A 26,874-nucleotide genomic window follows, 5' to 3' on the forward strand; every position below is an offset into this window, starting at 1 on the left:
ACTTCGTTTGAGTTTAAACCTTTCAAGTTGAAACATTTTTGTAACAGACAATTCAGAAGTCTTATTTTCTTTGCCTGACACATATGTGGGCATTTTGCCCAAGGCACATCAACACGTTTAGGAGTTACAGATTCAAGAATGTATACAAAAGGCAAAATCCAAAGGTTCTTGATTAGAATTTGGGATGTTGTTATATTAAATTGTTTCTCAATTAAACTTGCGTGATTCTAAAACACCCCATTCATCCTGCTGTAACAAGAAAAAAGAGAAAGGAACATCCAAGTTACACATACTGAAAATAAAAAAGATATCAACGTGCACAACCTTCTTCTCAAGCCACACTACAAGCCTGTTATTTATTACATACCTTCTTCAGTTTTTGCATATCCATTCAATGAATTTCCAGGCCCAGACAGATACTCAGGAATAACATAAACTTCATATCTTGTATCGGGAGTCAAGTTCAGTAACGTAGTTGATCTTTCATTTGCTGGGACAGTTACTTGTTTCCTCTCTCTTCCGGTCACTGGCCTGTATGCAACCCTATACCTTAGAACATTTCCTGGAGCTGGCGTCCAGCCAACCTTAAAGCTATCAGTAGTTTCATCTGTTATCATTAAGTTTCGAGGAGCCCCTATAACTGCAAACAAACACAAATATAATTTGCAAACATTTGCCTTCAATCAGAGAACCAACTGCATTAGTTCATCCCACTTACCAAGACCAGGGCCTACATTTCAAAAAGTGACTAGTTATTTTTCTATGCTTCTAATTTTGGATGGACAATTTGAGACACCTTATAAGGACTTGGTGTTTCAGAGAACTAGTACACAGCACTTTCTGAAAATCAGGCCCCTTTAATGCGTATCTTCCTCTGACTGCCACAAGGGGACAGGAAAACAGGGGATGGATCGCTCAGTAAATTGCCCTGTTCTGTTCATTCCCTCCGAAGCATCTGGCACTGTCCACAGTCGAAAGACAGGATACTGGCATAGATGGACCATTGGTATGATGCAGTATGGCCATTCTTACGGTCTTATCAAGTCAGGCAGCCAAAATTATGAGTTGCTTTTGAAAATTTAGAACCAGAGCTACAACTTAAACTGCATCAATGTTTGCTGATTTATGTAACCACTCAAGGATCTGCCAAAGTAGCTGTTGAACAGAAGCAGCCTTCTAATAAAGGTAGAGTAGAGCTGTACTCAGTAATTTAGGTATACTCTGGGACAGTTTCTTAAAACAACAGGTTGCCTAATAAAGATTTTTTTTCTGCACGCATTTCACTGATTGTGGGTATTTACTTCTGTGCCATCCCCATTCACTGATGAGTGTCAGATGCACTTAACTACACATATGCACACACCAGATTTTGAAAAGCCATCTAATGTAGTAATCAGGAAAAATATTGAAAATATTGGAGCTCTATAAGCTAAATTCTCAGCATTTATATGAATTTTTCATTTACTGACTATTTAAAATGTTTATGAATTAGGCTGCTCCCCTCAAGACAGAAAATCGCTTGTTATCCTGGAAGATAAGAAAAACTAAGGCCTGCTTTTTAACTTAGCCTGCTCCTTGACGAAAATTATGGCTTCCGCTGAGACCATTCAGCTGGTTTGGCTAGATGAAACAGGGCAGAATTTAATCCTTTGCCACATACTTTGGGCCAAATTATATCATATGTTGCCCAGCAGTCAATGGGAGTTTATTCACATGCATCTGAGGACAACATTTGCTCTTGAGTGTTCACTAACCATATGAAGGTAAACTTCCTCAACAAATTTGAACATCATTACACCAGAAATATTGTTCTTTGTTATTCAATTAAAGATCTGTTTGAAAGTTGAACAAAAAACATTTCCTTTAAAAAAAAAACTTATTTTTTTAATTGACCATAAATACAGTATAGGATTCAAACCTCTGTAGCAGCCTAAAGCCCAAATCAGCTATCAAGAAACCAGCTGTTCAACCCAAGCTGCTAGCAACTCAGCATGCAGAACTATTTGCATTTACATGGCATTAGTGGCTTCTCAAAAATGGCAGGATTTTATCAGATCAAAATGATGAATATTTTAAAATGCACTATCAGTCACAATATGGAGTGTATTTCTGACATGTCTGAAATTTTTGTTAAAGCTGCTGTTTCCCCAGTTCTTCACATTTCAGCCCTACATTTCTATGATTTATGAACTGTGGATAGTATCAGCCAAGCAGCCATTTGAAGCAGATGATTTCCTAAGGGAGAGTGACATGTGGCTAAAACATTATGACCTGTGCAGTTACAGTGAGATTATGTATACAAACACATAAAGGATGAAAGTCCAGATCCTCAACTCCCATTCTTCTCAAATTAAGTTAGGTGTCTAAATACATTTGAGGATGTGGGCCAAAATCGTCCGAATTGGACTGTTCCCTCAATCCAAGCCATTTTATAAATAAACACATATTTTAATCAATACTAAGGAAAATATATCAACAGACTATTAATGCTATTTCCTTTGTTCGTGTAGTTCACCCTAGAATCTTCTGGAATACGAAGGTCGAAGATTATAGGGTGAACTAGAAATAATGGAAAGTAATGAGTACAGCTTAATAGCCTAGCTAGATTAGATTGAATTGAATAACTAACTATAGGGGTAAAAAAAATTAATTAACTGTAATGTTACTCCTTAAAATAGGCGAAATCTTGCAGACGGTTCTCAGAGAAAACTCCCACGGTAGTCTAATATGGTGTCAGGCCCATTAAGTCCTGCTATTAAGAAGTTCCCATCTGGAGAATAGAGTTCTTTATTCTATCTATATAACCTTTTTTCTATAAACCCAAGTTAAAAGACCTAGATGCAGCAAACCACTTAAGTATATGCTTAACTTTAAGCATGTGAGTAGTCCCAATGAATTTGCTGGATCGGATTGTTAGTCGCTAAGGTGCCGCAAGTACTCCTTTTCTTTTTGCGGATACAGACTAACACGGCTACTACTCTGAAACTTAACTAGTGTGTGTTCACGTTATACTTTTTTTGTTATTTAATTTATTGATACCATACTCTATTGGAAAAGCAGCCTCTGAACCTCAGAGAAAACACAGTATCCAGCAAACTTAAGGGAAATAAAACACAATCTTAAATCTAATAGTTGTCCTTTATTGGAATTTTACACCTTTAGTCAAGGCACTGGGAAACAATAATGCCCATTCTCATCCCACATACCAGTGCCATCTCTCAGCATTAGGTTGGTATTCCACATACACAAGTTCTCTCAATAAAGCAGATTGTTACTTAAATGCATAACATGTTTCTGGCTGAGCATAATAGGAAGAGTACCTTCTAAAGTCGTTTCTTCCCCATCCAAGGAAGGACCATCACCATCTTCATACTCTGCAATCACACTCACTGCATAAGGAGTTTCAGGGAGTAAATGGGTGAGAACTGAGCTAGTACTTGAAGCCGGCACTGAAACAAGGAATTCTTCTCCACCAGCAGCTACTTTATATTTAATAAGATAGGACAAAACCTCAGATCCAGCTGGAGACCAATTCACTTTGAAACTGTTGGACTTTACCTCAGAAAAGGCCAAATTACGGGCAGGTAAATAACCTGTTTTTTAAAAAAGCCATACGTTACAATAAAATACTTAAAAATGCCTTCAAAATCACTCAAAAACATTTCCTGCAGTCAGCTGATTTCTTTGATTCAATAAATATTTTCCTGATATGCATCTATGCTTGTTTGTCATTCTCACTCATGAATACATAAAATTCTATGATGATCTCTGAGTTGTCTTAAACAATATGACAATCAGTAGAAACACCAACTCGATGTTTTCCACCTCAGGTGTCCTAGGTTCAATTAAAAAGTTGTCATTTGTTACTGCCAGCCTTGAAAACTTAAGGTGAAATCTGAGAATCAAGCTGGGTTCTTTCTTTCTCGTGTTCCCTCAGGGACAACAGTGCATCCTCACTTTATCGGCGCACTAGCACACAAATGAAATTAACAGAATTTCTACACTCTGACAAGAATGGATCCTGAAAGGGGAGTAAATGAAATGACCTGAGGCACAAACATAAACCTGAAGTCCTCAGCTAATTTTGGTTGGCTTAGCTAGCCTACCAGTGGGGATGTTAGGTGTTTGAGCCCTCCAACGTAAAAGTTTTGTGATCTCAAAGGTATTCTGAAACAAAGGCTTATTTTTAAAGAGTCTGGAGTTTTCATATGCTGGGCTTATCCACCTTCAGTGTCCCTTTTAAATACAAAAATTGTAAGGCACAGGATGTAGCAGCGGATGAAAAATTCCTTCAGGTTTTTGAATGCTGTGAGCCAGGTTAACGTCATGAAGGATTTCTCACTCTTACCCTGAAATTTGTGAAGTTGGTGACTTTCTAAACTCTTTTAAATATAACAGCAGAAGAATTTACAGTGACAATGGCAAGTAATTTTTTACTCCTGAGGACATATTTTAACCTCTGTGACTCCTGTGTAAAAGCAAAGTAACTCCACTGAAGTCATTCTAGATTTACATCAGTGTAAATCTGGCCCTACAACTTTAATGTCACCTTAAACACCTGGGGGGGGGGGCGTATTTCCCAGTTAATTTTCTTCTTTTCATAAAATAATTGTTTTTTTCCCAGTGTTTTTAATTAAGTTTAAAATAATCGGTCAAATCCTAAATTACTTTAAATCAGCATTGTTCCATGGAAGCCAATGGTGTAATGAAGTGAAGAATCAAGTCCACTTAGCTAATTATTTGGAGTTATTTTATGTTTTGATTGTATCACTTTAGCTAAAAACACATGAACAGATTATGACCTCATTTATACCTGGACATTTTCATTGACCACAAGGGAGTTAAATAAATGTAACTGAGAATCAAATTTGGCTCAGACTATTTTCATTGCTTTTTTTTTAAGATTTCTCTAAGTATTGATAATTACTTACTTTTCTTCCTTATAGCAGCCAGTTCCTGCTCAATTCGTAGGCAGACAGACTGTGTAAGTTCAAATGATATTCTTTGGAAAGCATCAAAATCTTCCACTGTGTACACATGGGTTTCAGCAGGCAGTGAAGCAATTGCTTCCAATTCTGTACGTACTGCATCCTTAACACCAACTGCAAATATCTCTACATCTGATTCCCTCAATTTTATGGCTGGCTCTTTAAAGGCATCTGACGATTTTCCATCAGTAATAAGAATCATGACCCTTGGTACATTTGGTCTTGATCCTCTGTTGATAACAAATACTTTCTCCCTCACATAGGTCATCGCTTTGCCTGTGTTTGTAGATCCACCTCTGTAGGGGAAGGTGTTAATAGCCTGAATTACATCTTCAATTTTGTTGTATCTGTTCAAATAAAACTCCGTATAGGGATCCCTGCTGTACTGGACAAGACTTATTTGTACTTTTTGAGGTGAAACCTCAAAGCTTTTAACTAACACTTCCAAAAAGGCTCTTACTTTAACAAAATTGGCGATACCAATGCTGTAGGAGCCATCCACTAAAAGCACAATATCAGCTTTTACATCCACACCACGGGAGCATTCTGTAAAGAGAAAAAATTACCAGTATAAAAGCCAATAGTCAAGGCACTTCTATTGCAGCTGCATCTGTAATCAGCTGACTCATCACTTATAAACACTAAACGATGCTGGTCTTTGGTCAAACTAATTCCATTAACTAAAACTATGTCTTCCAGTAACTGAAGGCCTTTTATTAAGAGAGATATTTAGAAGTATAAAAAAAGAGCTACAATATCAGAACCATATCGATAACTTACCCACTTGAACTTTGACTGGCTGTGTTTTTTCCATTATCGTAATTGGCTCACTGGATGCCAATCCTTTCATTGCATATACATTAATCTGGTACTCTGTTTCTGGAGAAAGATCTCGGACATTTAAAGCAGTAGTTTGAGGACCAACGCTCAACACGTGTTGTTTGGCTCCTGCTATCATTGGAAAGAATTGCACCCTGTAGCCTGTTATTTGGCTAGCAGATGGATCCCAAGTGACTCTAATCGATTTTGATGAGATTTGGGCAGCCACTAGGTTTGAAGGAGGCTCCACAGCTGAAAAATTAAAAACAAATCCAAAAAGATCAAATACAATGAAATACAATCAAATACAATGATGAGCAGATTTTTTCCCTTTCCCTTTCCCTCTCTATTTCCTGGAAACATATCAGAAGGTTTAAATGAATAAAGGCACCTGCAGGAAACCACAGAAATAGAACAGTCTACTCTGTCATTGTCTAGAAGGGGCAGTTTTTGGAATCTTGAAGGGGCACAGAAAGGTTATAGCTTGAGAACTATTTGGTTTCAACAGTCTTTACCCATGGATCCTTGCCAAACCATATCTTCTGCCCCTTAACCCAAGCTGCCTTGCCCTGCATAACCAGTGAGACAATAGGGCATGATTCATGCCCTTCACATGTGTGTTTTTTCAAGTGAATTCTCCCTTCAACATATTTTCCACCACGTAGTCTAAAGCGTTATGTTCTCAGGATTTGATAACCCTAGAGGCAACATAACAATTTGGAGTTATGGACTTCAATGGGATATTTCAAATCCAGTCAACCGAATGTGTTCTAATCTGCTGCTGTTTAAATCTATACAGCTGGAAACATGTCTTCCATATACTAATGGCAGATTATAAAATGGATGGAACTATCAAAATAAGCATGGATCATCACATTAAAAACACATATCAGGTACATTCCAGTTAACAATAAACTTATGTAAAAGGTCTCACCTTCTTCTCCACTAATCAATTCACCCAGCTGTTCATCAACACCTGAGCACACTTGTGAGATTATTTCATTCTGTATATCCACTATTCCGTCAAAATTTGCCACATTAAAAACATGCTTCAAGGATGGCTGAGATGCCATTAGTTTCAGTTCCTTTGCATCTGCTGCTTTGACTCCTAAAAGTTATGAGAGATGAGACCATATTATGTGTATAACATTTAGACCTTTGTAAGCGTATTTTTAAAGTTTTAAAGCATGTTGGAATAAAGCTGATGCAGGTTAAGCTCTGTAATTACTAACAACCAGGCTACTAAAACTTAATTAAAGCTGTGGGTTAATGCAGTAGACTTTTACTTAATGAGGTCATATGTCAAACTGAGTTTGTCGGTCACATCCTAGTCTCCATCTGGACACGTTACAAAAATTACCACACAGTTTGGCACAGCTGGGACTCTCTGTTCAGGAGAGACCAAAGGGCCAGTCTCAGGTACCATGCATTGAACACCCCTAGCCTGTGAAATGCATGAATCAAGCTAGTGCTATTAGAATGTTAATGCCACACTTTAATTAGCATTAAATTTACCCACAATATTAAATAGTAACAATAATATACCCAAGGAGAAGACTTCAACTCCTAGGTTGCGAAGCTCTCTTGCAGGAATTTCAACTTCATCTTGAGATTTTCCGTCCGTAATGATGATTGCTACTTTAGGAATGCCTTTTCTTGCTCCAGCAGATTCAGTGAATGCATTCCTAATCAGATAATCAATAGCTTCACCTAAAAACAACAAAATGGTCTGTGCTTTTCTTAGGTATGAGTGAACTAGGATTTAAATAGAATTTCAGCTGTAAAATAAAATGCTATACAAACAAACTTTGGGGGAAGTTTTTCCCTCAACTTTTTGCTTTCATATGTTATCAAAGAGCTAAACTCTGTACCTGTCATTGTATTGCCACCTTTGTAAGGTATTCTTTTAATTGCATTAAGAAGATCATTCCTTCTGAAATACTGATTTAAGTTGAACTCAGTTCTTGTATCAGTACTGTACTGAACAACTCCAATTCGTGTCTTTTCTTCCCCAATGTCAAAAGCCGATACAAGAGTGCCAATGAAGTCCAAAATATATCTGAAGTTACTTCTCCCCACACTCCACGAGCCATCCACAAGAAAAACTAAATCTGTCAGTGCACTGACGGAACATTCTGAAACATATTAAAAACAACACAGATCTCTTCACAGAACAATGACAGATCACTTACATGTCAATATCTCCAAACACTTTCACTATCCCATACCATAGACAAAAGCTGTCAGTTAAAAATGAACAACAGAAATCTAACAAGTAGAAGCCAAGCCAAACAGAAATTAAACGGATTAAAATCCTTATTTGAAATATCTTACTTGGGTTGGACACCGTTCACCTAGCTTTAGTGACATATCTACTGGGAGGACATTCCAGAAACAGAGAACAGTTGAAAGAAATTCATTACAATAACACTGATAAGCATTGGGGCCGAAATAGTAAATACTGCACAAAACATTCAATGCTTTTGGTGGAAAATAACTTTACTAAACCACTAATATAGTATTTGTAAAATGTGTTAAAATGTGATTTTGGAAGTGACAGACTCCTTTTTTGTATGACACATTGATCATCTATGCAAAAAATCACACAACCCTGTTAAACATTTTATAACTTTTATAAATTAGACCTATTAATTAATGGGTCTAATTTGAATCAACACGCAGTTGCTTGTGGCCAAATGTATCTTTGCATATGTACAAATCTCCCACTGATGTCAAAAGGAGATCTGCATATCTGTAGGAAGAATTTGTCCCTGAGGGCCAAATCATGGGCTTTGTCCAGTTGCAGCACAAGACCTACCAAAGCCATGCACCCCAACTAGACTTTGAAGCCACAAAGAACTATTTGTGTGCTAAAGGAGGAAGCCAGCCTCAGAAGTGGCTATGTAACACCTGCTCTTCCACTGCCCAGAAGTGGTGTCACAGTCTCTCTCTACCTGGGAACTAAGGGATGACATTGGAGAGGCACTGAGCATGTGCAGCCTGAGCCCCTGATGGCAAGTTTTGGTTGGAGAAACCAAATGGAGCTGCACATCCTCAACAGGGGCCTTCCAACTGGCAGCTCCAAAATGGAACTGTCCATCAGGAGCTCAGGCTGGGGTCAAAGAGCACCTTGTCCTGCAGTGATCAGTAGTTACAAAGGGAGACACACAGCTCCTGCAGCAGGGCACACCTCCAATATATGATGTTGTAGAAGGATTTGATGCTGGGAAAGAATTAATTCTGATACCGCTCTTCTCTCCCGCCCCCACCCTTATCCCCACATGGCAGCAGTATAGGTTTTTTCTGCAACTCTGTGTGTCCTCAGCAGGGAGACATTTATTAAGGGGCTGAGATATGCATAGGGCTGCTCAGAGGATGTGAGTTTATTTGCATGAAATCCCTGGCGCTCAGCTCAGATTTTCACCTCTTTCCCATAGAGAGGTGGCAGGTTTTCAGACCCTCCTCAACTTTGGTCAGCCCAGCACACAGAGCCAGATTATGTTAGTACAACCTTACTGCTAAACAACATAGGCACAGGATTTGACTTTATCATCTGATCCAAAGCCCTTTGGGAGACTTTGCACTGGCTGAACTGGGTTTTGGATCAAACCTTTAGTTACCTCTAAAATGTCACATAAGATGGAAGACAAAAAACGTACTTTGAATCTGAATCTGGTCAGGCTTCTTGTCCTCTGGACTCACTGGAACACCTGTCTGAACTAAACAAACCACAACATAAACAGGATTAGTTGAAGGGAAACCAGAAATTGTCAGTTGACTGTAGGTTACATTTTGTAAAAGTCAAGAAAAACAAGGTGAGAAGGAGATATGTCAACAAGATTTGTTGTGTGCCTCTCTCAGAATGTGCAGTTTACAAGTACAATTCCTGGACACTGATTTGACAGCATTAGAGTTAAGGCCAATACATAAATAATTAAAAATTCCTTGTGCTCACACTGCACCTTCTATCCTGAAGTGTTTAATAATTGACCTTTGCAACACCCATTAAATCAGGTAAATAATATTACCCGCATCTTACAGACAGGCAAACTGTGGTTAAGTAACATGCTTTTGATTATATGAGAAATCTGTGGCAAAGCCAGAAACAAAGCATAATGGGGAAAACGCTGCTCGTGGGCCACAGATGGCCAGGCTATAGATATGCAATGAGCTTTTGTTGGCCAATTGGCACCAAGCCCGAATTTGGTCCTATAACCCAAATATTAAATAGCCACTTCAGTTACTTTATTCAGCTATGTCTAACTTTTTTATGTGTACGTACTTGTAAGCTGGCCAAAGACAGGTAGACTCTCTTCTCTGTCATCATATGAAGCTATTGTCACAACATATTCTGTATCAGGTGTAAGATCTGACAGTATAGTATGGGTAGTACTAGGTGCAAGGGTAAATTCTTTAGTAGGTCCATCTGCAATACAACATACAAAGCACATTTAACACAAAGGGTCTAAACCCAATAATAATAATTATGAGTTTTTCATAATCTGAAAACACAGTAGAAAGAGCTATCTGCCCACAGGCTGTAAATAAAATTTTAAAACAGCTGTTTGCCTTCCTGAAACACCTAGTTGCAAAGGACATACAAAACTGCTTCCAATAAAGCATTTTATTTACTCATCAATTTTAAAACCAAACATGTGAACAATAAAATTAGCTGTCATTTAGAAAATCAGTTTACGTAGTGGGTCTGATTCTAACCTCATATCAGTTTTACACGGGTATAACTCCAGTGATTGTAGTTGAGTTACAAATGATTTACACTGGGATAAATGAGATGAGATGTGACCCCAATATTTTACCTTAAGAGAGATGCACAATATTTTCCCTAGAAAAAGCACATGGTTGGTATAGGGTACTTCTATGTTATTTAAGCTATGATATTTTTAATAGAGGACCGTTTTCAGTTTTCCAATATGTAAAATCAAGGCAGAAGAGACATGTTTCCAAATTGGTATTTCTAATACTACTGTAGACATGCAAACACTGGGCCTGATTCTCAACTGCCTTGCACCGTGAGTAGCTACCAACATCTGTGGAGAATTAGCATGAGAAATATTGTCATTTGGATTTGGTAGAATTTCATATTCACTCCGCACTTGTTAAGGGTCAAGGCAGAGGAAACTCAGAGACACACCGTTTATAGAGTCAGTTTTGGTTAAAAAAAATGTCTGGATCTGATTCTGAATTCATCAGTTTTACACTAAGGTCATTGGGAATTACGCCTGATTTACACTGGGATAACAGCTGAAACAGGATTTCCAGGAATCAGACATCATTAAAAAGATTATCAGCAGTGGACATTGCCTTTCCTGCTATACAGCTAGAAGCAATAGTAGCAGAACTTCGTCACCTATCTACCGTCAACGTATGTCATCCCGTAACTATTTTTGACACTGGGCTATGTGTTTAAGAAAAAGTTCTGTAAACCTAATCAACATCAATGAGTATTCACTAGTCAAGCCTAGAACATTTGGACCTGATCCTGCATAGTGTCTCCTTAGAAGTGCATAGCGCTCTCAATTCCGATTTAAGTTAACAGCAGCTGAAAGTGTTCAGAACGATGCAAGATTATGTATATCTTAGGGAAATGAAATAGTGGTTAAACTTTCTACACTAACGACAGGATTCCAGGGCCCAACCCTACAGACCCTTACGGATGTAAGAAGTATCACTGACTTTAGTGAGACTACTCACGAGAGTAAGAGCTCACTGGAATGAATAAGGTTTCTCAGCCAGGATTTTCAAATGACTTTCAATGGGATTTGGGTCCCTAACTCCCTTAGGCCCTTTGAAAATCCCAGTTTACAAGATTGGGCCTCCAAAAGTGTTTTAGGAGAGGGGCTGTTACGAAACTAAACTGCTGAAGAGATTAACAGTGAGTGAAGGACCCAAACAGGTGGCAGAACACAGAGGCTAGATTTTGCTATCTGCCTGCATCATGCAGCCAGGGGTAGTATAGGCCTGCTCTCCCAGGAACTCCCTATTTTCCCTGAGGGACAGAAATTTACACCTCCTCTTTAGGAGGTGCAGCATACTCCAGCAATGTGACCAGCCAGCACATAGGAGAAGGAAGTAGAGTCCTGACTTCACCTACTTCCTGCCCCTCCATACCAAGGGAGAAGCATCTAGAGCACAATCCTTGCGTATCTCAAAGCGCTGAAGCTACAATGCAAGTAGCCCTAACACAGGCCACACAAGAGAGGGGAAACCCTTGCACCCTCCTACACCTCTATGGAGCTGCGTAAGGACAAGGCACAATCTTACCTGTAAAAATGAGGGCGTTAACATCTATCCTCACACCTCATTTCGACACTTACACAAAAATCAGTTTTAATAGATTTCACAAAATCAAAACAAATGTAGTGGCGCTAGATCATCTGACTTTATAAAACAAAACCTTACCAGTTGTAGGGACCACTGTTACCCTGTACCCCTCTATTGCATCAGGTGGTCTTGTCCATGACATTCGAACAGTGTGTTCATCTATCATTGTAAAATTCAAGTCTGACGGTGGATTAACTGCAAAAGATTTACATCAGAGAAATGTTTACTAAACAGAACAAGCTACCATCATCTTAATAAATAAAATAATAATGCTGAGCAAAGCTTACTAAGATTGTCTTTGCATAAATTTGTTTCCAACAAATATAAAGATATGTTGTTGGAAAAAAGAGTAAAATAAAAGCTGACGAAATATGACAAAACATCAGAGAGCATACGCATTACAAAGGACAGCACAAAACATTTGTTTCTTGAGTTGCCAAGTCATTCAAGAATGGCCAGCAAAATCAAGCACAATAGAAAACACATTTGGATACATGTACAATGAGTTCACAGATAATAACCACATATGCAAACATGTCACATAACAATTAAAGGATTTTTTGTACATGCTGGGTGCAGATCGTACAAGCATGCCAAATCACAACCTGCTTACAACACCGTGAGATCGTTTAGAACATCAATACAGTACTCTTTTCCATAGGACATCAAAGAATTGATAATCTTTTTTAAATGGTCTCTGCATACTCATATTTCTTACCAATTATATTTCACTAAATCTGAAAACTTGGCAGAGATAAAGAAAAATAGATTTTAATAATACAGAAAAAGGTTGAGCATTTTCATGTTTAGTCAAACAATTTATATTGTGTTCAATATGTAAGTATACATGTAAAATGTATATCAAGAATACTATATCCATGTTTTACATTATTCCAAAGTACTGGGAGCTTAACCCCTTTGTTCCTCGGAGCCACTAATCCGGCATATTTTGCATATGGTTGCAAAGAATTCAGGAATGAAGGGGTTAATAAATAACAATGGTTATAAGGGATTTGCTGTAATATCTGAACTGATACAAAAGTTCACAAAACTACGATTCTCCCTGTTTACACCAGTTTCCTGTACAATTTCCAAGGTGTAAACCATCGTTATGTTCCCTTTGCAGCAGGTGTATCCATACTAGAAGCAGCATTTTAACATAAAATGCCAGTATGGTTCTTTCAAACACATTGGTTAATTATGAAAAGACAACATCAAGGTATATTTGTAGACATTTATTTACAGAATTTATAGAAAACAGTGAAGAGGGCACCAGTGATCGGAACAAAGGACTGCAAATAAAAACTTGTAGGAGCTGGTGACAAAAGTAATTGAACAGTATAGAAAGAAATAGTTTACATATGCTATTTTGCAGCATCATGCATATGGACATGAAATGTCAATTATTATTTTTTAGCTTCCCACAATGGACAAAAGCCTCCATGTACAGGGTTCATTACACAAAGACGTTTCATAAAATATTTTATAATGATATTCTCTTAATAAAATTTTCATGCTCAGTCATGCAGTATTTTACTGACTCACTGTCAGTGCATGGTAGGTATAGTACAGATTACTATTTAAACAGGTCTACAAAGTAAGATAAGATTCAGCCATACGTTCCATAAATACTTTACTCTGTTTTGCAAGCATTCTTTATTAGTCAGACTTTGTCTGTGTCCTGGAAGATCTCCATCATAGATTAATTAAGGATTTTTTGGTTGGTTATTTAAACACGTTTCAATGAAAAGAGCATCTTTAAGACATAAATCACAGAATTTAAACTGCTGCTAGGCCTTTATACAATAATAATAAATGATAATAATGAAGTAGACAGTCTTTTTATAGATATTTACTGTCACTTCCAACCACAGGATAATATGGCTTTGTAATATTGATATAATAGATAGACTAGTACTGGAATAAATGTTATTTTTCCTATTATCCATACACAGGCAGTGAGATTAGACTATTAATCTGCATGCATTTTATTCATCATTCTGTTTACTGTAATCACACTGCTAGAGACAGCAAAGTCGTTATTTAGTATCAAAATCATGCAACAGATGTTAATAGTAAAATACATTTGCATATTAAGAATATCATTATAAAATATTGATTCAGTAGCAATGGCTCAGGACAAATTTAATGCAAAGGCAGAGACAACTGACCTGAGCATGCTTCAAAAATAAAAAAAAATCAGTACATGGAAAAAATAGCACCACCAACCTTGAAAGTAAATTGACCTGATGCAGCAGAGACCTTAGGCTGTAACTGCTGAAGGACAGCAGCAGCCCAACTTGTTGATATCCAAATGACCGGATTCCTGATAAACTGAAAAACTGACTGTGGGGAAAAGTCTTTAACATTTTAAAGGATTTTAATCCATTTTATGAAAACTCATAAGTGGTACTTGGAAATTAAAAAGTAGAGTACAATCAATATTTAACTATTGTAAATGCCATCCACATATGAAAGCTAAACAAATCCAAATGCTGCTCCCACTAAAGTCAACAGGAATTTTCCCTTAGACATGCAGGATTTGACCCCCAGCCATTAACATTTCTATTGAATTAACACCATTCAAGTGAAAGAAAAGCTCTTTAGACCCCGAGCCTGCAAATGGATCCAAGCCTCATCCAAAACCCCACGGACTCCAGTGGGGTTCTGCACAGACCAAGGGTTAACCCATGTGGAATTTATTGCAGGCTTGAGGCCTAACTGTGGTCATATGACTGAGAACAAGGAGTCAAATGAGGCATCGTAAAAGATTTCTGTGGTAAAAATCTCATTATGTTAATCAAAGATAAATGAGACTACTGCTATTTCACATTATTATTCTTGTTCTGGCCCACCATGGCAAAATCATATACTTGTTATATGGACTCAGTCCTGCAGTACTTTTATAGACAAAATGTCCACTGAACACAAATGGGAGGTTTCCCTATGCTAGGCCTAAAGAACTGGGCCCCTAAGGCCCTGATCCTACAAAGACTTATGTATGCATATAACTATATTCATGTGAGTAGCCCTCATCAAGACTTCTCAGGCAAGTAAAGTTACCTGTGTATAAGTCTCTGCAAGACAGAGACTGGGCACTTCTTGCCTGATCCTGTGCTGTGAATGGCAATGCTCCCATTGACTTCAGAGGTACAGGATCAGGACCTTAATGTATGGTGATGCCATAATATTCCAGCAAATATGGGAAAGGAGGATAATAAGATATATTTTCCCACTAACTCAAAAACTAATAATACTTGATAAGATTGTACATTTACTTAATGAGAGAAAAATTGCACTGTTTGCTTAGTACTAATGATATAGAACTCATTTAAAAAATTATAAATGTCTATAAATCTTGGAACTTCTAGCTAAATGGCCACAGACTGGTCTCAATCCACTACACAATCAGGGCCAATCAGGGAGGGGAGGGGGGGCCAGGAGGGCCATTTGGCCTGGGCCTCAACTCAAAGGGGGTCTCAAATTTAGAAACTTGTTAATTTTTAGGCATTTGATAAGTTTCGCAACTTGTTTTCATGCGCATCCCTATCAGACACACTCTCTCAGCTTAGAGCTGCAAATGTAAGCAAATAAGAGATGGGATTTGGTAAAAGACATAATTTTTTTGTTAACTGATATAGATTTTGTCACATTAAAGAGTTTAAAACGTTCATAAATATTGCGTATTTTTGTCAGTTTGCCTGCATCAGTGGCTTCAGGTGAACGGACCTTCAACATGTTGAAGCAGGTAAAGAACTATCACCATTCAACTATGGGACAAGAGCGTTTTAATGGACTCACCATGCTTAATATCAACTGTGATGTTGCACGAAGCTAGATTTTTCCTCAATAATTAGTGCATTTGCACAGAAAAAGGCTAGAAAAGCATTTGTTAATTAAAAAAATATTCAAATTATGTCTCACTTTTTTTGATGCCTTATTTTGTTTTCATGTGTTGTCATTTTTTATTTTAATTATGGCTAGGGGGCCTCAAAAGCTGGAAGTGGCCTGGGTCTCTCTGGACCTCTGAGAGGGTCTGCACACAATTTATTAATTCCACCATGGCTTGGGGGCAATGCGGAGGTTCCAATGAATTAAACAAATATCTTTCATGTGTTCATATATGTTTCAGTCACTTCTAGAACTATTGTAGGATATATTTCTTTTTTATCTAACCTATGTTGTATATCCCAAAAAAATGCATATCCAGTCATGATATATCGAATTCATGGCACTATTTATATTGTATATACCAGAATATTTTCTAAGACTAAAAATACAGAGTTTTTTCCCCATGTTATGTATACATTGTATTGGTTTGTATTGCTTAGCTGCTAGCACAAACCCAATAAAAAATAAAAGCCAGTGGCATTTCACAGCTTGTACAAGGTAGCTGCTAGAGATTCCCAATGAATATCTAACGAGAGAGGAAAAGATTACTTAAAACAACAGTGTCAAATAATTTAGATCCATAACTTGACCTCTAGTAAAATTATCATACTCTAGAAGCTGCTGTCCTGCAGCATCTAACTATCCGTTAAATACAAATTCCAACCTCATCACTGAGAAATTAATGTAACCACAACCATTTTTGTGGGGCACATAAAATAGTATGGTATGATTTCTCCTGCTGGCTAGCATTGCAGCAGCAGTCAAACAATAGGTCTAATCTTGCTCCTACTGAAGTGAGTTCTGTGAAGGCTGGACAGAACCCAATATTCATGTTTATTCGTCATTCTTTTCTTTTATATATGGCATGGATTTGTTTTTATACAACTAACCAGACACTGAACCCAGCTCTGTTCCCATGATTAAGGTCAAAGTTACTGATTTCACTGAAGGACAGAATAAGCCTCTTATTTTAATAAAATAAAGCTATTGTTTAGTAAAGCATAACTTCTCACCTCGTCAGATATGCCGTGCTGCTCACAACACCACAAGATTGCCATCTGTGTTTATATTTTATAAATTATACATATTTCTTACATTTTGAGTAAAAATGTAACTTATGTGAAGTATACTTTGTTAATATTTCACATTTTTTAAAATATCTATAATAAAAATATATTTTTGAATATACACACAGTTCTGTGTGTGTTTGTGTATATATATATGTATGTGCATACATATGTAGGCTTCAAAGGGTTAGACTTTTATCAATAAATGTTGATAAATGTCAATTTCATCGTACACACAAAATGATGAAATATATTTTCATCGATCATCTAAATTTACAGATAGGCAAAGTAAGAAAAATACTATTTGAGGACTTCTTAGAGTCGGATTTAAGGATATTTACTTTGTATATTTTTACATGTGATGCTGACAATTTGTGTTTTAATGGTTATAAAGCTTTATCAATCTACTGTCATTAAATAATTATTGTCTGACCCCTTCTATTGCCCAACCTCCCAAAACTTTCAAAATTTAAATGATAAAAATCAGAAAAAGTATTAAAAATAAACATCAATATTATCCATCAAAATTATTTTTATATCAAATTCTGCCAAGTCTATGTATACACACACATACGTGTTTGTGTGTGTGTGTGTGTTTGTAGACTTGGCAGAATTTGATTTATATTGATACAGGTACAGATATATAGATGTAAAGTTTGCTACAATCAATGACAAAAATTAGGAGTTACAGTCACTTTAAATATTTAAATTGTACTATCAACTTTAGTACTCAGTGGTTTTGTGAGATGGTCACATATTACTAGAAATTTGTGTGAGATCACCAATTCACTTCTCAGAGGACAACAACAGCCATCAAAAGGTAAGTCACTACCAACCGGATCCAAATTTGAATAGGTGACATGGAGCTGAAAGGCTTCAGATGCCCTTGCTTATCACTATTCATTCCTCTCCCTTTATTAAAAGTATACTCCATTACATATAAAACTTCCTTAGTCCCTTAACAGCAATGGCTGCATATTATGTTTCACTCTCCATATTGTATTTCCTGGAGAGATGTTTTCCTACAGACATTCCTTTTTCTCTCAGGCCCCCCAGCTAGTGGATAGCTTAGCACAATTATGCTTCCCACCTTCCCAGGAAAATACAGGCTTTTCTGGAATTTAAATCTAAACTACTACCATCTGAAAAGCTGAAGTGTCACAATCTTCAAATGTTTAATATTGCCAATAATATAATGGATTATTCGTTAAGATACTGTGGGAGGGATTTTGAAGGCACAAAGGTGATCTTGAAAATCAATGACAGTTGGGTGACTAATTCCCTTTTGAACATCTCCCCTGTATGAGAAATATAACATAGTATATAAGCTATGAAACAAGGCAGTATACTGAGACTGTAACTACAAGGCTATTCCTACCTTAAAGTATTTTTCCCCATCCATGGCTAAAAAAGTAAGACATTCATATCTTTCTCTAAAAGACACTGATTTCCTCCTATTCTTCATGGTCCCAGATGAAGAAAAACAACGTGAAGGGGGTAAAAAAAGTAGGATGTCATCACAAGACATTGATGAAAAGTACTATAGACTTTCCCAAATGCTGGACTAGAGAAGTAGGGAAAAAAACATTAGGTAGTGAATGAGGTCTAGCATAATAAACCAGAAATCAAAGCAGAGAGTAGAAAATACAATATGTCAGAAAAAAGATTGCTAAATGGATGATAAATAGCATGTTATTGTAGGTAAAACAGAGAGCCATAAAATGCAGAGCTTGAAAAATCCAATCGCCCACTTGCTCAGGGTGAATGAATAGCTTTCCCACTGAGGTGCATCAATTTCTAAGAAGTTTATTTTTTAAAATATGTTGTGTCTAATCCTTCTGGTATTAAGATACATTTCCAAAGTGAACTAAATATAAACCACTGCAGTGCTGTCTTCCTAAGTCTGCAGCCCATTCCAGTGCCTTTGCTAATGCTCATCGCTTTCCAAACTGTAGCAGAGTATTGCTGTTATTCAGAACCCCTAAAGGTATCCAGGAAATGGATAAGAATAGGTCTGTTTCACTGTTCAAGGGCTTGGGATACTATGAGCAGTAGCAGCAGACAAACATTGGAGCTATTCACTGGAGAGGAAGGAAGGCTCAAAAACAGAGGCGGGGAGCAGAGTAGCAGAGACTCAACCTTTCCCCCTTCAGTGCCAACTTGCCATTCTTCCTCTGCTTCAGCAGGTGCCATATACTCCTGAGAGAGACAGAGCTTGAAACTGCAGCATGGGTGGAAACTTTGCTACCTATGGAAGCCATAGGAGGAGCAGTAATGAACAGGAAGAGAAAGGGACCTTCTGCCAGCCAAAGAAGTATCAATTGCACAACTGCACTAGCCTAATGGATATGGACAGGAACTGAAGCAAAACTTCTATGGCACCTGCTCAGGGTAGAAGCCAAAAACTGGGAACTGTCTCACCCAGAATAGGACTGAGAGTCAATATGATGTGAATGTCTGAGGAGTCAAACCAAATGAAGAAATGTGCATATGATAGCTATAGTTCAGCAGACAGATTACATGATGAAATGACAGTAAAACCAAGACAAACAGGATCCAATATGTCCTCCAAAACATGATTCAAAATTGAGGCACAAAATTAAAATAATATAGGAGTGCAACAGAGACTGTACAGATGAAAAACACTGAATAAGGCCAACTATAAATGCTCCACACACACACAAAAAAAAACACCCAAACCCCTTTTCTCACTAGAGTATATCCTGATGTGAGCCTAAGTTTTTGCATTCCTATTTACAGAACCTCCAGCTCCCACTCCACTTCCTGCTCCCACAATTCTCAACATTTTTTGATTCTTCTGACTTTGCAGAAGTCCTTATATAATTTTTCTCACAGTGACAAAAATTTGTCCTCTTTATTTTAATGTATATTTTAGCATTTCAAGAACTCCCAAGCTACGACAAAGTTTGCCCTTCCCTAGAGAGAACTCACAGAAGCATATTTGCTTCCTATTAGGAATGTTTCCAGCTAGTTACTACAGCCAAGAAAACAGAACCTCTCTGGTATGAGCAAGGACAGGAGCATAAATATTTCAGGAATTGGCACTGCTAATGGAACAAGCAAATGCAAAAAACCAACAGGTGTGCCCCTGATATTTAGATAAATTTTATTTAATAAAAATCTCTGAATACAGAGTAAAGGTTGGGTTTGCAAAATGCTGAGTGCCTCATGAACTGTGTTGAGCCATTCAGTCTGCACTCAGCACTATACAGGATCAGGCCCAAGTCCTTTTTTGCTTAATATTGTTTTACAGGGCTTGAAATGAGAATTATATCAACTTTGATGAAAGGATTGAACATGCATCTAGTTTCACTATAACTAAATACTTCTGTACTCCACAAAAATATAATTTGGTAACTTTCAGCAGCAATACTTAGTCAATCACGATAGTTATCCCTATACTTAGTTGGTCAGGGTCCAACTCAGACACACTGGCTCATAATAGATAGTATCTTACTCCAGAAGTGACACCACTGAAATCACCGAAGTTATCTATGCAGTATTCAACATGGAGGGCACTATTCAACATGAGTAAAGGTGGTAGGATCTTGCCCTTTTGTTGAGTCCTAGTTAAGTTTTAAATATATATATTCGTCCGCCCCCTACACCAGCTCTATACTCTTTCTGCTTTCTCTCGCCCAGTGCTCCTGCACTCCAAATGCAAACTCTGACATGATTTTAAATGACGTTCGTTGGTTCCTCAGCCAACAACAGTGTGGCTGGAAGCCAGAGGCAACGATCGCATTCGTTTTCAGAGAAACCAGATGTTGATAAAATTGTCATACTTTTCAGCAAGCTGATCTGCTTTGTGCCTGTCCGATCACCCATAGCTAGGGCCCTACCAAATTCACAGCTGTGAAAAACGTGTCACGGACTGTAAAATCTGATCTCCCCAGTGAAAGCTGGTCTTTTGTGTACTTTTACTTTATACTACACAGATTTCACAGGGGAGACCAGCGTTTCCCAAATTGGGGGTCCTGACCCAAAAGAGTGTTATGAAAGTGGGGCGGGGGGGTTGCAATGTTCTTGTAGTGGGGATGCAGCATTGCCACGCTTACTTCTGCACAGCCGTCAGAACTGGGAGGCCAGAGAGCAGCGGCTGCTGGCCAGGTGCCTAGCTCTGAAGGCAGCACCCACCAGCAGCAGCACAGAAGTAAGGGTGGCAACGCTATACCATTCCACCTTTACTTCTGTTCTGCTGCCTTCAGAGTTAGATCAGGACCCCTACATTTAAAACAACCTGAAATTTCAGATTTAAATATCTGAAATCATGACACTGACAATTTTTAAAATCCTATGATCGTGAAATTGACCAAAAATGGCCCATGAATTTGGTAGGACCCTACCAATAGCACCGCTGCTTCTGGAGGGCAAATTACATTAAGGTTTCGCTGAGATTGTTTTTTATGGATTATTATTATTAGCTGGACCCATGGAGTTCAGATCTGGATACAAACTTTGCAACGTGTGTTTAGATTTGGGTTGCGGTTCAGCCCATTACAGAACCAGGGAACAACAGTCATTACTAAGGCAAACCCCACATAGGAGCGAATAGGAGTTTGTCTGAAATGTTAGGCCCTTATTCTCCCATGGGAGGGGGGAATACATACCACATGGAAATTTCTGAGCTTTATATAAATGGGGAGTTGTGTGTGTTTGTTATGAATAAATGCTACAGAGACCACCATACCTGGGATCTGAAAGTTTCAAAAAGTTTGGAGGATAGTTTTGGTTCAGCTCATTACCCAGACAGGGTCTCTGGCCTCAGAGGTCTTACCCAGGCACGGCGGATCAGGGGAGTTAGTTTGGGTGAATCCCCAGCGGTAGCTTTCCCTGGAACAGTTAACAAACCACATCCAGCTCTCCAGGCAGATAAACACCGCCCCCCCTCCTACTTGCCCAGCAGAGAGGCAAATGCCCCCTGCGCAGCAGAGCGGTTTTAAGCGGCACTGATTGCGCAGCGCTGCCGAGGCTGCGATGGGGGCTCCCCTCCTTTTCTTCATTCCTTCAGCTGGAGGCAGGAGAAGCCGCCCGGCTTCTCCTGCGAGATCGGGCCCAGGTCCCAAGCCCCCTGGTGGGAAAGACGGCGCCACAGCCCCCCGAGAGCCGAGCAGGAGCTTCGCTGAAGGCCCTGGACGCCCTGCAGGGAGAGTAGGGCCCCGCAGCAGCCCCGCTGCCCCTCTTGGGGCGGACTCGGGGGTCCTGCGAAGGGAGCAGGGGCTCCATGCACAGGGCTCCGCGCCCACCACAGAGGCGGGGTGAGGCGCCCCGCGCGGCAGGCTCAGGGACTCCAGGGCGCGGCGCGGGCTGTATCCCTTGGGGCCTGGGGCACTGTCGCGGGCTAGCACGCCCCAGCCCCTGTGCAGTGCCTTCCGGGTGGCCCGCAGCCTTGCACGAGCCCGGCCTAGCCGCCAGCCCCGGGCGAGGGGAGGAAGGAGCTGCTGAGTCTCCCAGCCGTTCGGGGGAGCTCAGCAGCCCGGCTGCTGGCTGGGAGCCGAGCCCGGCGGGGGGAGCGGCGCACTGAAGTGTCCCTGCTCCGAGCGAAGGAGCCTGAGCCTCCCTTGGGAGCTGCCAGAAGCCGCGGGCAGCGAATTCCCTTCCCCGCTGCCCCCGTGACTCCCTGGTGGGGAAGAGCCGCTCGCGATCGCAGGACACAGGCGCGGAGAGCCACACGCTGTTGGAGTAGTTTATTGGCAAGGGCTTCTGACTTCACACACAAAGCAGAGTTAAGTACCAGGCAGGAGGGCGTGTGCCAGCGCTCCGGGGCTCCTCAGCTTTAATCGGAGCTTTCGTGTTTGCACAGGAGCCTTCTCCCTGAGCCCTGTGCACTCAGCCTGGGGGGCAGGGAGAGCACAGCGCCGCACTCCCAGCCTGGCCCTGGCTTTCCCAAGGCTGCAGAGCAGTCAGTGTGGACAGCACACCGGAGAGAGAGAGAGAGAGAGAGAGAGGATCTGCTACGTGAAATTAACAAAACACAGAAGGAGCTGGACCAGAGGGACAAGGAAGAAGAGGCGTTTCTCTGAAGGAGAGAGAGAAGAGTAAGTGAAGTAACTGCACTGAGAACGGAGAGGAAGAAAGTTGGGGGAGGGGGTTGTCTGTTTTAATTCTGCACCATCACTGCAAGGAGCCCTGGGAGGGAATGATTTACCTTCAGCCTCTATCGAAGACAGGAGGAGAGCTGCGCACAGAGCAGCAATTGCTGAAGACAGCCTGATCTTCATGTCTGCCCTGTGGGATCACAACAACATGAATGGATCTGTGATGATAAAAAGAAAGAGAATAAGCACGGGTTAGAGGATGTGGTGGGTGTATTCAGAAAACATGAAAAGAAGAGCCGCAGAGAGACCACTATGTTCCCTAACCCCCTTATCCCCAGCCTCCACCCACGGGACCAGGTTACAGCCTCTAGACTTGGAAGCCATCCAAACTTGACAGATCTGCATTACTAACTGGAGAGTCTGGCCTCACAATAATGTGCCTTTTGTTACTGGGCCCTTCTGATCATGTTAATCAGACAAAAATTCAATTGTGGTATTAAATTCGAGTTAAATCCGATCACGGAAGTGGTGAGAAGATTCCTGCTTCTACATGTACAAAACCTAGACTGAGCTTCATGACTTCATCCTCTAGTGTGAGGATGGCTAATTCAGAGGTCATTTTTGCCTTGAATCCACTAAAATGTCTCTTTCAGCTGGGGATTTTACTCGGCTCCTTTTTCATAACTGCTGAAGCACTTAGTTAACAGTATTTTAATGGTCTCAAGGCAGTTTGGAAATTGTAATAAAACTTTCTTTTGTTCTGCCTACAAATTTGCAAGTCTTCCTTTCTTTAAGGTCTGAAATAGATTACACAGAGTGTATGTAACACACAACTGAAACCCGACACGACGGCCTAAACCCTGATGTTTTAACATCTGATAATTCGTTTACACAATCTCAGGGGAAATCGCTTTACAGCGCTTGATAAAAGAAGACAAGAGAATGAACCACGCCATCGCAGCAGATTGTCTAGAAGCATATATGGGAACTAGAAAGATTTTTGTCCTTCCTAATTACAAGCAGCTGTACGTTTATAACCGTGTTTGCTCAGGGCTACACGTTTAGGGTCAGAACCAACAGTCATTACTAAGGCAAAACCCCCATAGGAGGGAATAGGAGTTTGTCTGAAATGTTAGGCCCCTATTCTCCCATGGGAGGGGGGAATACATACCACATGGAAATTTCTGAGCTTTATATAAATGGGGAGTTGAGTGTGTTTGTTATGAATAAATGCTACAGAGACCACCATAGGGTCGCCTGAGAGAGAAATCCACAAGCAATTAAGCAATATATTTTGTCAAGAAGGTGCCAGGAGGAGCACAACGAAAGAAGGAGGGAAAATGCATACATCATTAGGCTAATAGCCCACAGAAAGAGCTCAGTAGTTCTGTGTTATCTAGAGAAGCAACCACAAGACATATTTCACTGGTGTAAAATGCTGACAAGATCCAACACTACCCTGCCCAGCTGCTGGCACTGAACTTAAAAGTATACCGTGCTGCCTTATATTAAATTGCTTTTCTTAATTGCCTGACACCGCAAAAAATTACTTGGGCCTGGGAGCAAGTCGAGAACGAAAGCCTGTTTCAGAGTCTATCGCCCATATTTGGAGATAGGCTTATGCCTAAAATTTGAGTCCTCGGCACTGACATAAGGATGAAAGTATATTGATAACTTCAAACGCATTCCACTGTTCTGCGTAGGGACGGGCAATTCTTGCAGCACATCCGCTAAAGAGCATTTGGTAACGGTCTTAAAAGCCTTTTAAACAATACGTTAAAAGGACTTTTGTGCGTGAGGTTTTGTCTGGGCTTAGAGTGCCATCTTTTGAGCAGGAGCAAAAATGAACCATTTCAGCCAGACATGTGCTTTGCTGCTGTGCCAGACTGGCATTCCTGGTCGATTTTTCCAAAAAATAAAACTTTTAATTTTTTTGTCGAAACATTTATTTGATTGCCTAGCAACACTTCATTCAACTTTCTGCTTTCAAACTTAAATGTCTTGACTCGCCTTTACGTGGGGGGAGGAATGCTCCTTTCACTTACTGTACTGAAATCAAAACAGATTGTCTTTGGACCAGGACCGAATTCTTAGCGTGGATCTCAGACAGTAACTTCAAAAGCTACCACAGACCTTGCACCGGTATCAGTTTGATCTCGATGTTATACCAACTCCACTCCGAAGACTAGCAAAAAGTCATTCCAAACCTATGCAATCAACAACTTTTGTCACTTTCCCACACAAATAGCTGTCAGACAGTTCTAGATTGGAAACAAGGAGAAGCTGCTTACAAGGGGCTGCACACACCTGGGGGGGGGGGGGGGGAGAGAGAGAAGATCCTGCCAAATGAAGGCAGCGCTAACGTGTCTTTAATACGGTCATCAAAGTTATTCAGAATAGACTTCTTAGTACGTTAAACAGATATGATTTCACGTGAGCAACCCACATTGAAATTATAAACTAATTTCATATTAGACCCAACTACTTCCAACATGTTTTAACCTGGGCATAGAATCATAGAATATCAGGGTGGAAGGGACCTCAGGAGGTCATCTAGTCCAACCCCCTGCTCAAAGCAGGACAGATCCCCGACTAAATCATCCCAGCCAGGGCTTTGTCAAGCCTGACCTTAAAAACTTCTAGGGAAGGAGATTCCACCCCTCCCTAGGTAACGTATTCCAGTTTTTCACCATCTATCTATCTATCTATCTAATGTAGACACAGTCAGTCGCGGAGCGCCATCTCCAAAATGCACCATTTAATGCGATTTGCTACAAAATCTTCACTTTTCCATACAGCTCATCAAAACAGCGAGCATCACGTATTCAGTGGGGAAAGCTGCTAACAGTTTGCCACGCTTCCTGAGGGCTCAAGGAAACAGCAGCTCTCCAGCAGAATCGCCTACCATTCGCTAACAATGGTAGGAGTTTCCTCTTGCAGAGGCATTTCGCAGCTGCCGTCACCACAGGCGAGAAGGCTCCCCAGTTCATCGATCGCCTCCTCGCCCACGCCGGTTACTTCCATTTCATTTCTAAGCCTGACTCCTAGGTTGTGAAACACACACGCGCGTGCACACACACACACACACGACACCCCGTTCTAGTCCCCCTTCTGTCCTGTGCCATTAGCTGTCAGTGCATATACAGTGCATCAATCAGAAGCGGGTGTGTGTGAACGGCACCGAAAGGCAACAGGAGTCCGAAGAGAGGAGGGAAGGGGATTCCCTCTGCTCTGCGCGCACACAGACCTTTAGTGGCAGCTGCCTGGTAGCGGGGTCGGTGGTGGGGCAGCTCCTGCGGCGGCGCCTGCAGCCCCAGCGGTAGGACCTGGAGAGAGGAGGAAGGGAGGAGGAGAGAGATGAGCTCCGGGGCACCTTGTGGAGGGAACAGCAAGTAGCAGGAGCAAAGGAGGAGGAGGAGCAGAAGCAGCGGCAATGACCGAGACGCCTGGGTTGCTGTAGCTCCCAATGTGAGGGGTGCGCCTGGGAAGACTTGCCTTCTCCGAGTGGGAAGAGCCTCTCCCCAATCTGCTCCTTAAGAGAGGGCTGTTCCCAACTCGCAATTTACTCTCGTAAGCGGTTACGAAACTGCAGGGAAGGTGGACAGCTGCCACCGGATGATATATGCGCGCCTCTCTCCTCCAGCAAGGGGATCTACTGCTGGAAACTTGCGCATACTTCGCAACATTCCTAAGGCATGAGGAGGGCGA

The 26,874-nt window shown here is 40.3% G+C and overlaps 1 protein-coding gene across 1 annotated transcript in view; it reads right to left on the reverse strand.

Annotated features, from left to right (window-relative positions):
* The window catches only part of COL12A1 (collagen type XII alpha 1 chain), a 131,775-nt gene that overhangs the window by 103,218 nt on the left and 1,683 nt on the right, over positions 1 to 26,874 (reverse strand). Inside the window, 12 exon segments of the mRNA XM_037894338.2 lie at positions 368 to 640; positions 3,321 to 3,593; positions 4,932 to 5,534; positions 5,769 to 6,059; positions 6,742 to 6,915; positions 7,353 to 7,517; positions 7,679 to 7,942; positions 9,467 to 9,526; positions 10,090 to 10,233; positions 12,228 to 12,344; positions 23,277 to 23,384; positions 26,414 to 26,492. Of these exon segments, the coding sequence (XP_037750266.1) occupies positions 368 to 640; positions 3,321 to 3,593; positions 4,932 to 5,534; positions 5,769 to 6,059; positions 6,742 to 6,915; positions 7,353 to 7,517; positions 7,679 to 7,942; positions 9,467 to 9,526; positions 10,090 to 10,233; positions 12,228 to 12,344; positions 23,277 to 23,349 (2,437 nt within the window). The 5' untranslated portion in view covers positions 23,350 to 23,384; positions 26,414 to 26,492.

The sequence above is a fragment of the Chelonia mydas genome, chromosome 3 (assembly GCF_015237465.2).
Source record: "Chelonia mydas isolate rCheMyd1 chromosome 3, rCheMyd1.pri.v2, whole genome shotgun sequence".
NCBI lineage: Eukaryota > Metazoa > Chordata > Testudines > Cheloniidae > Chelonia > Chelonia mydas.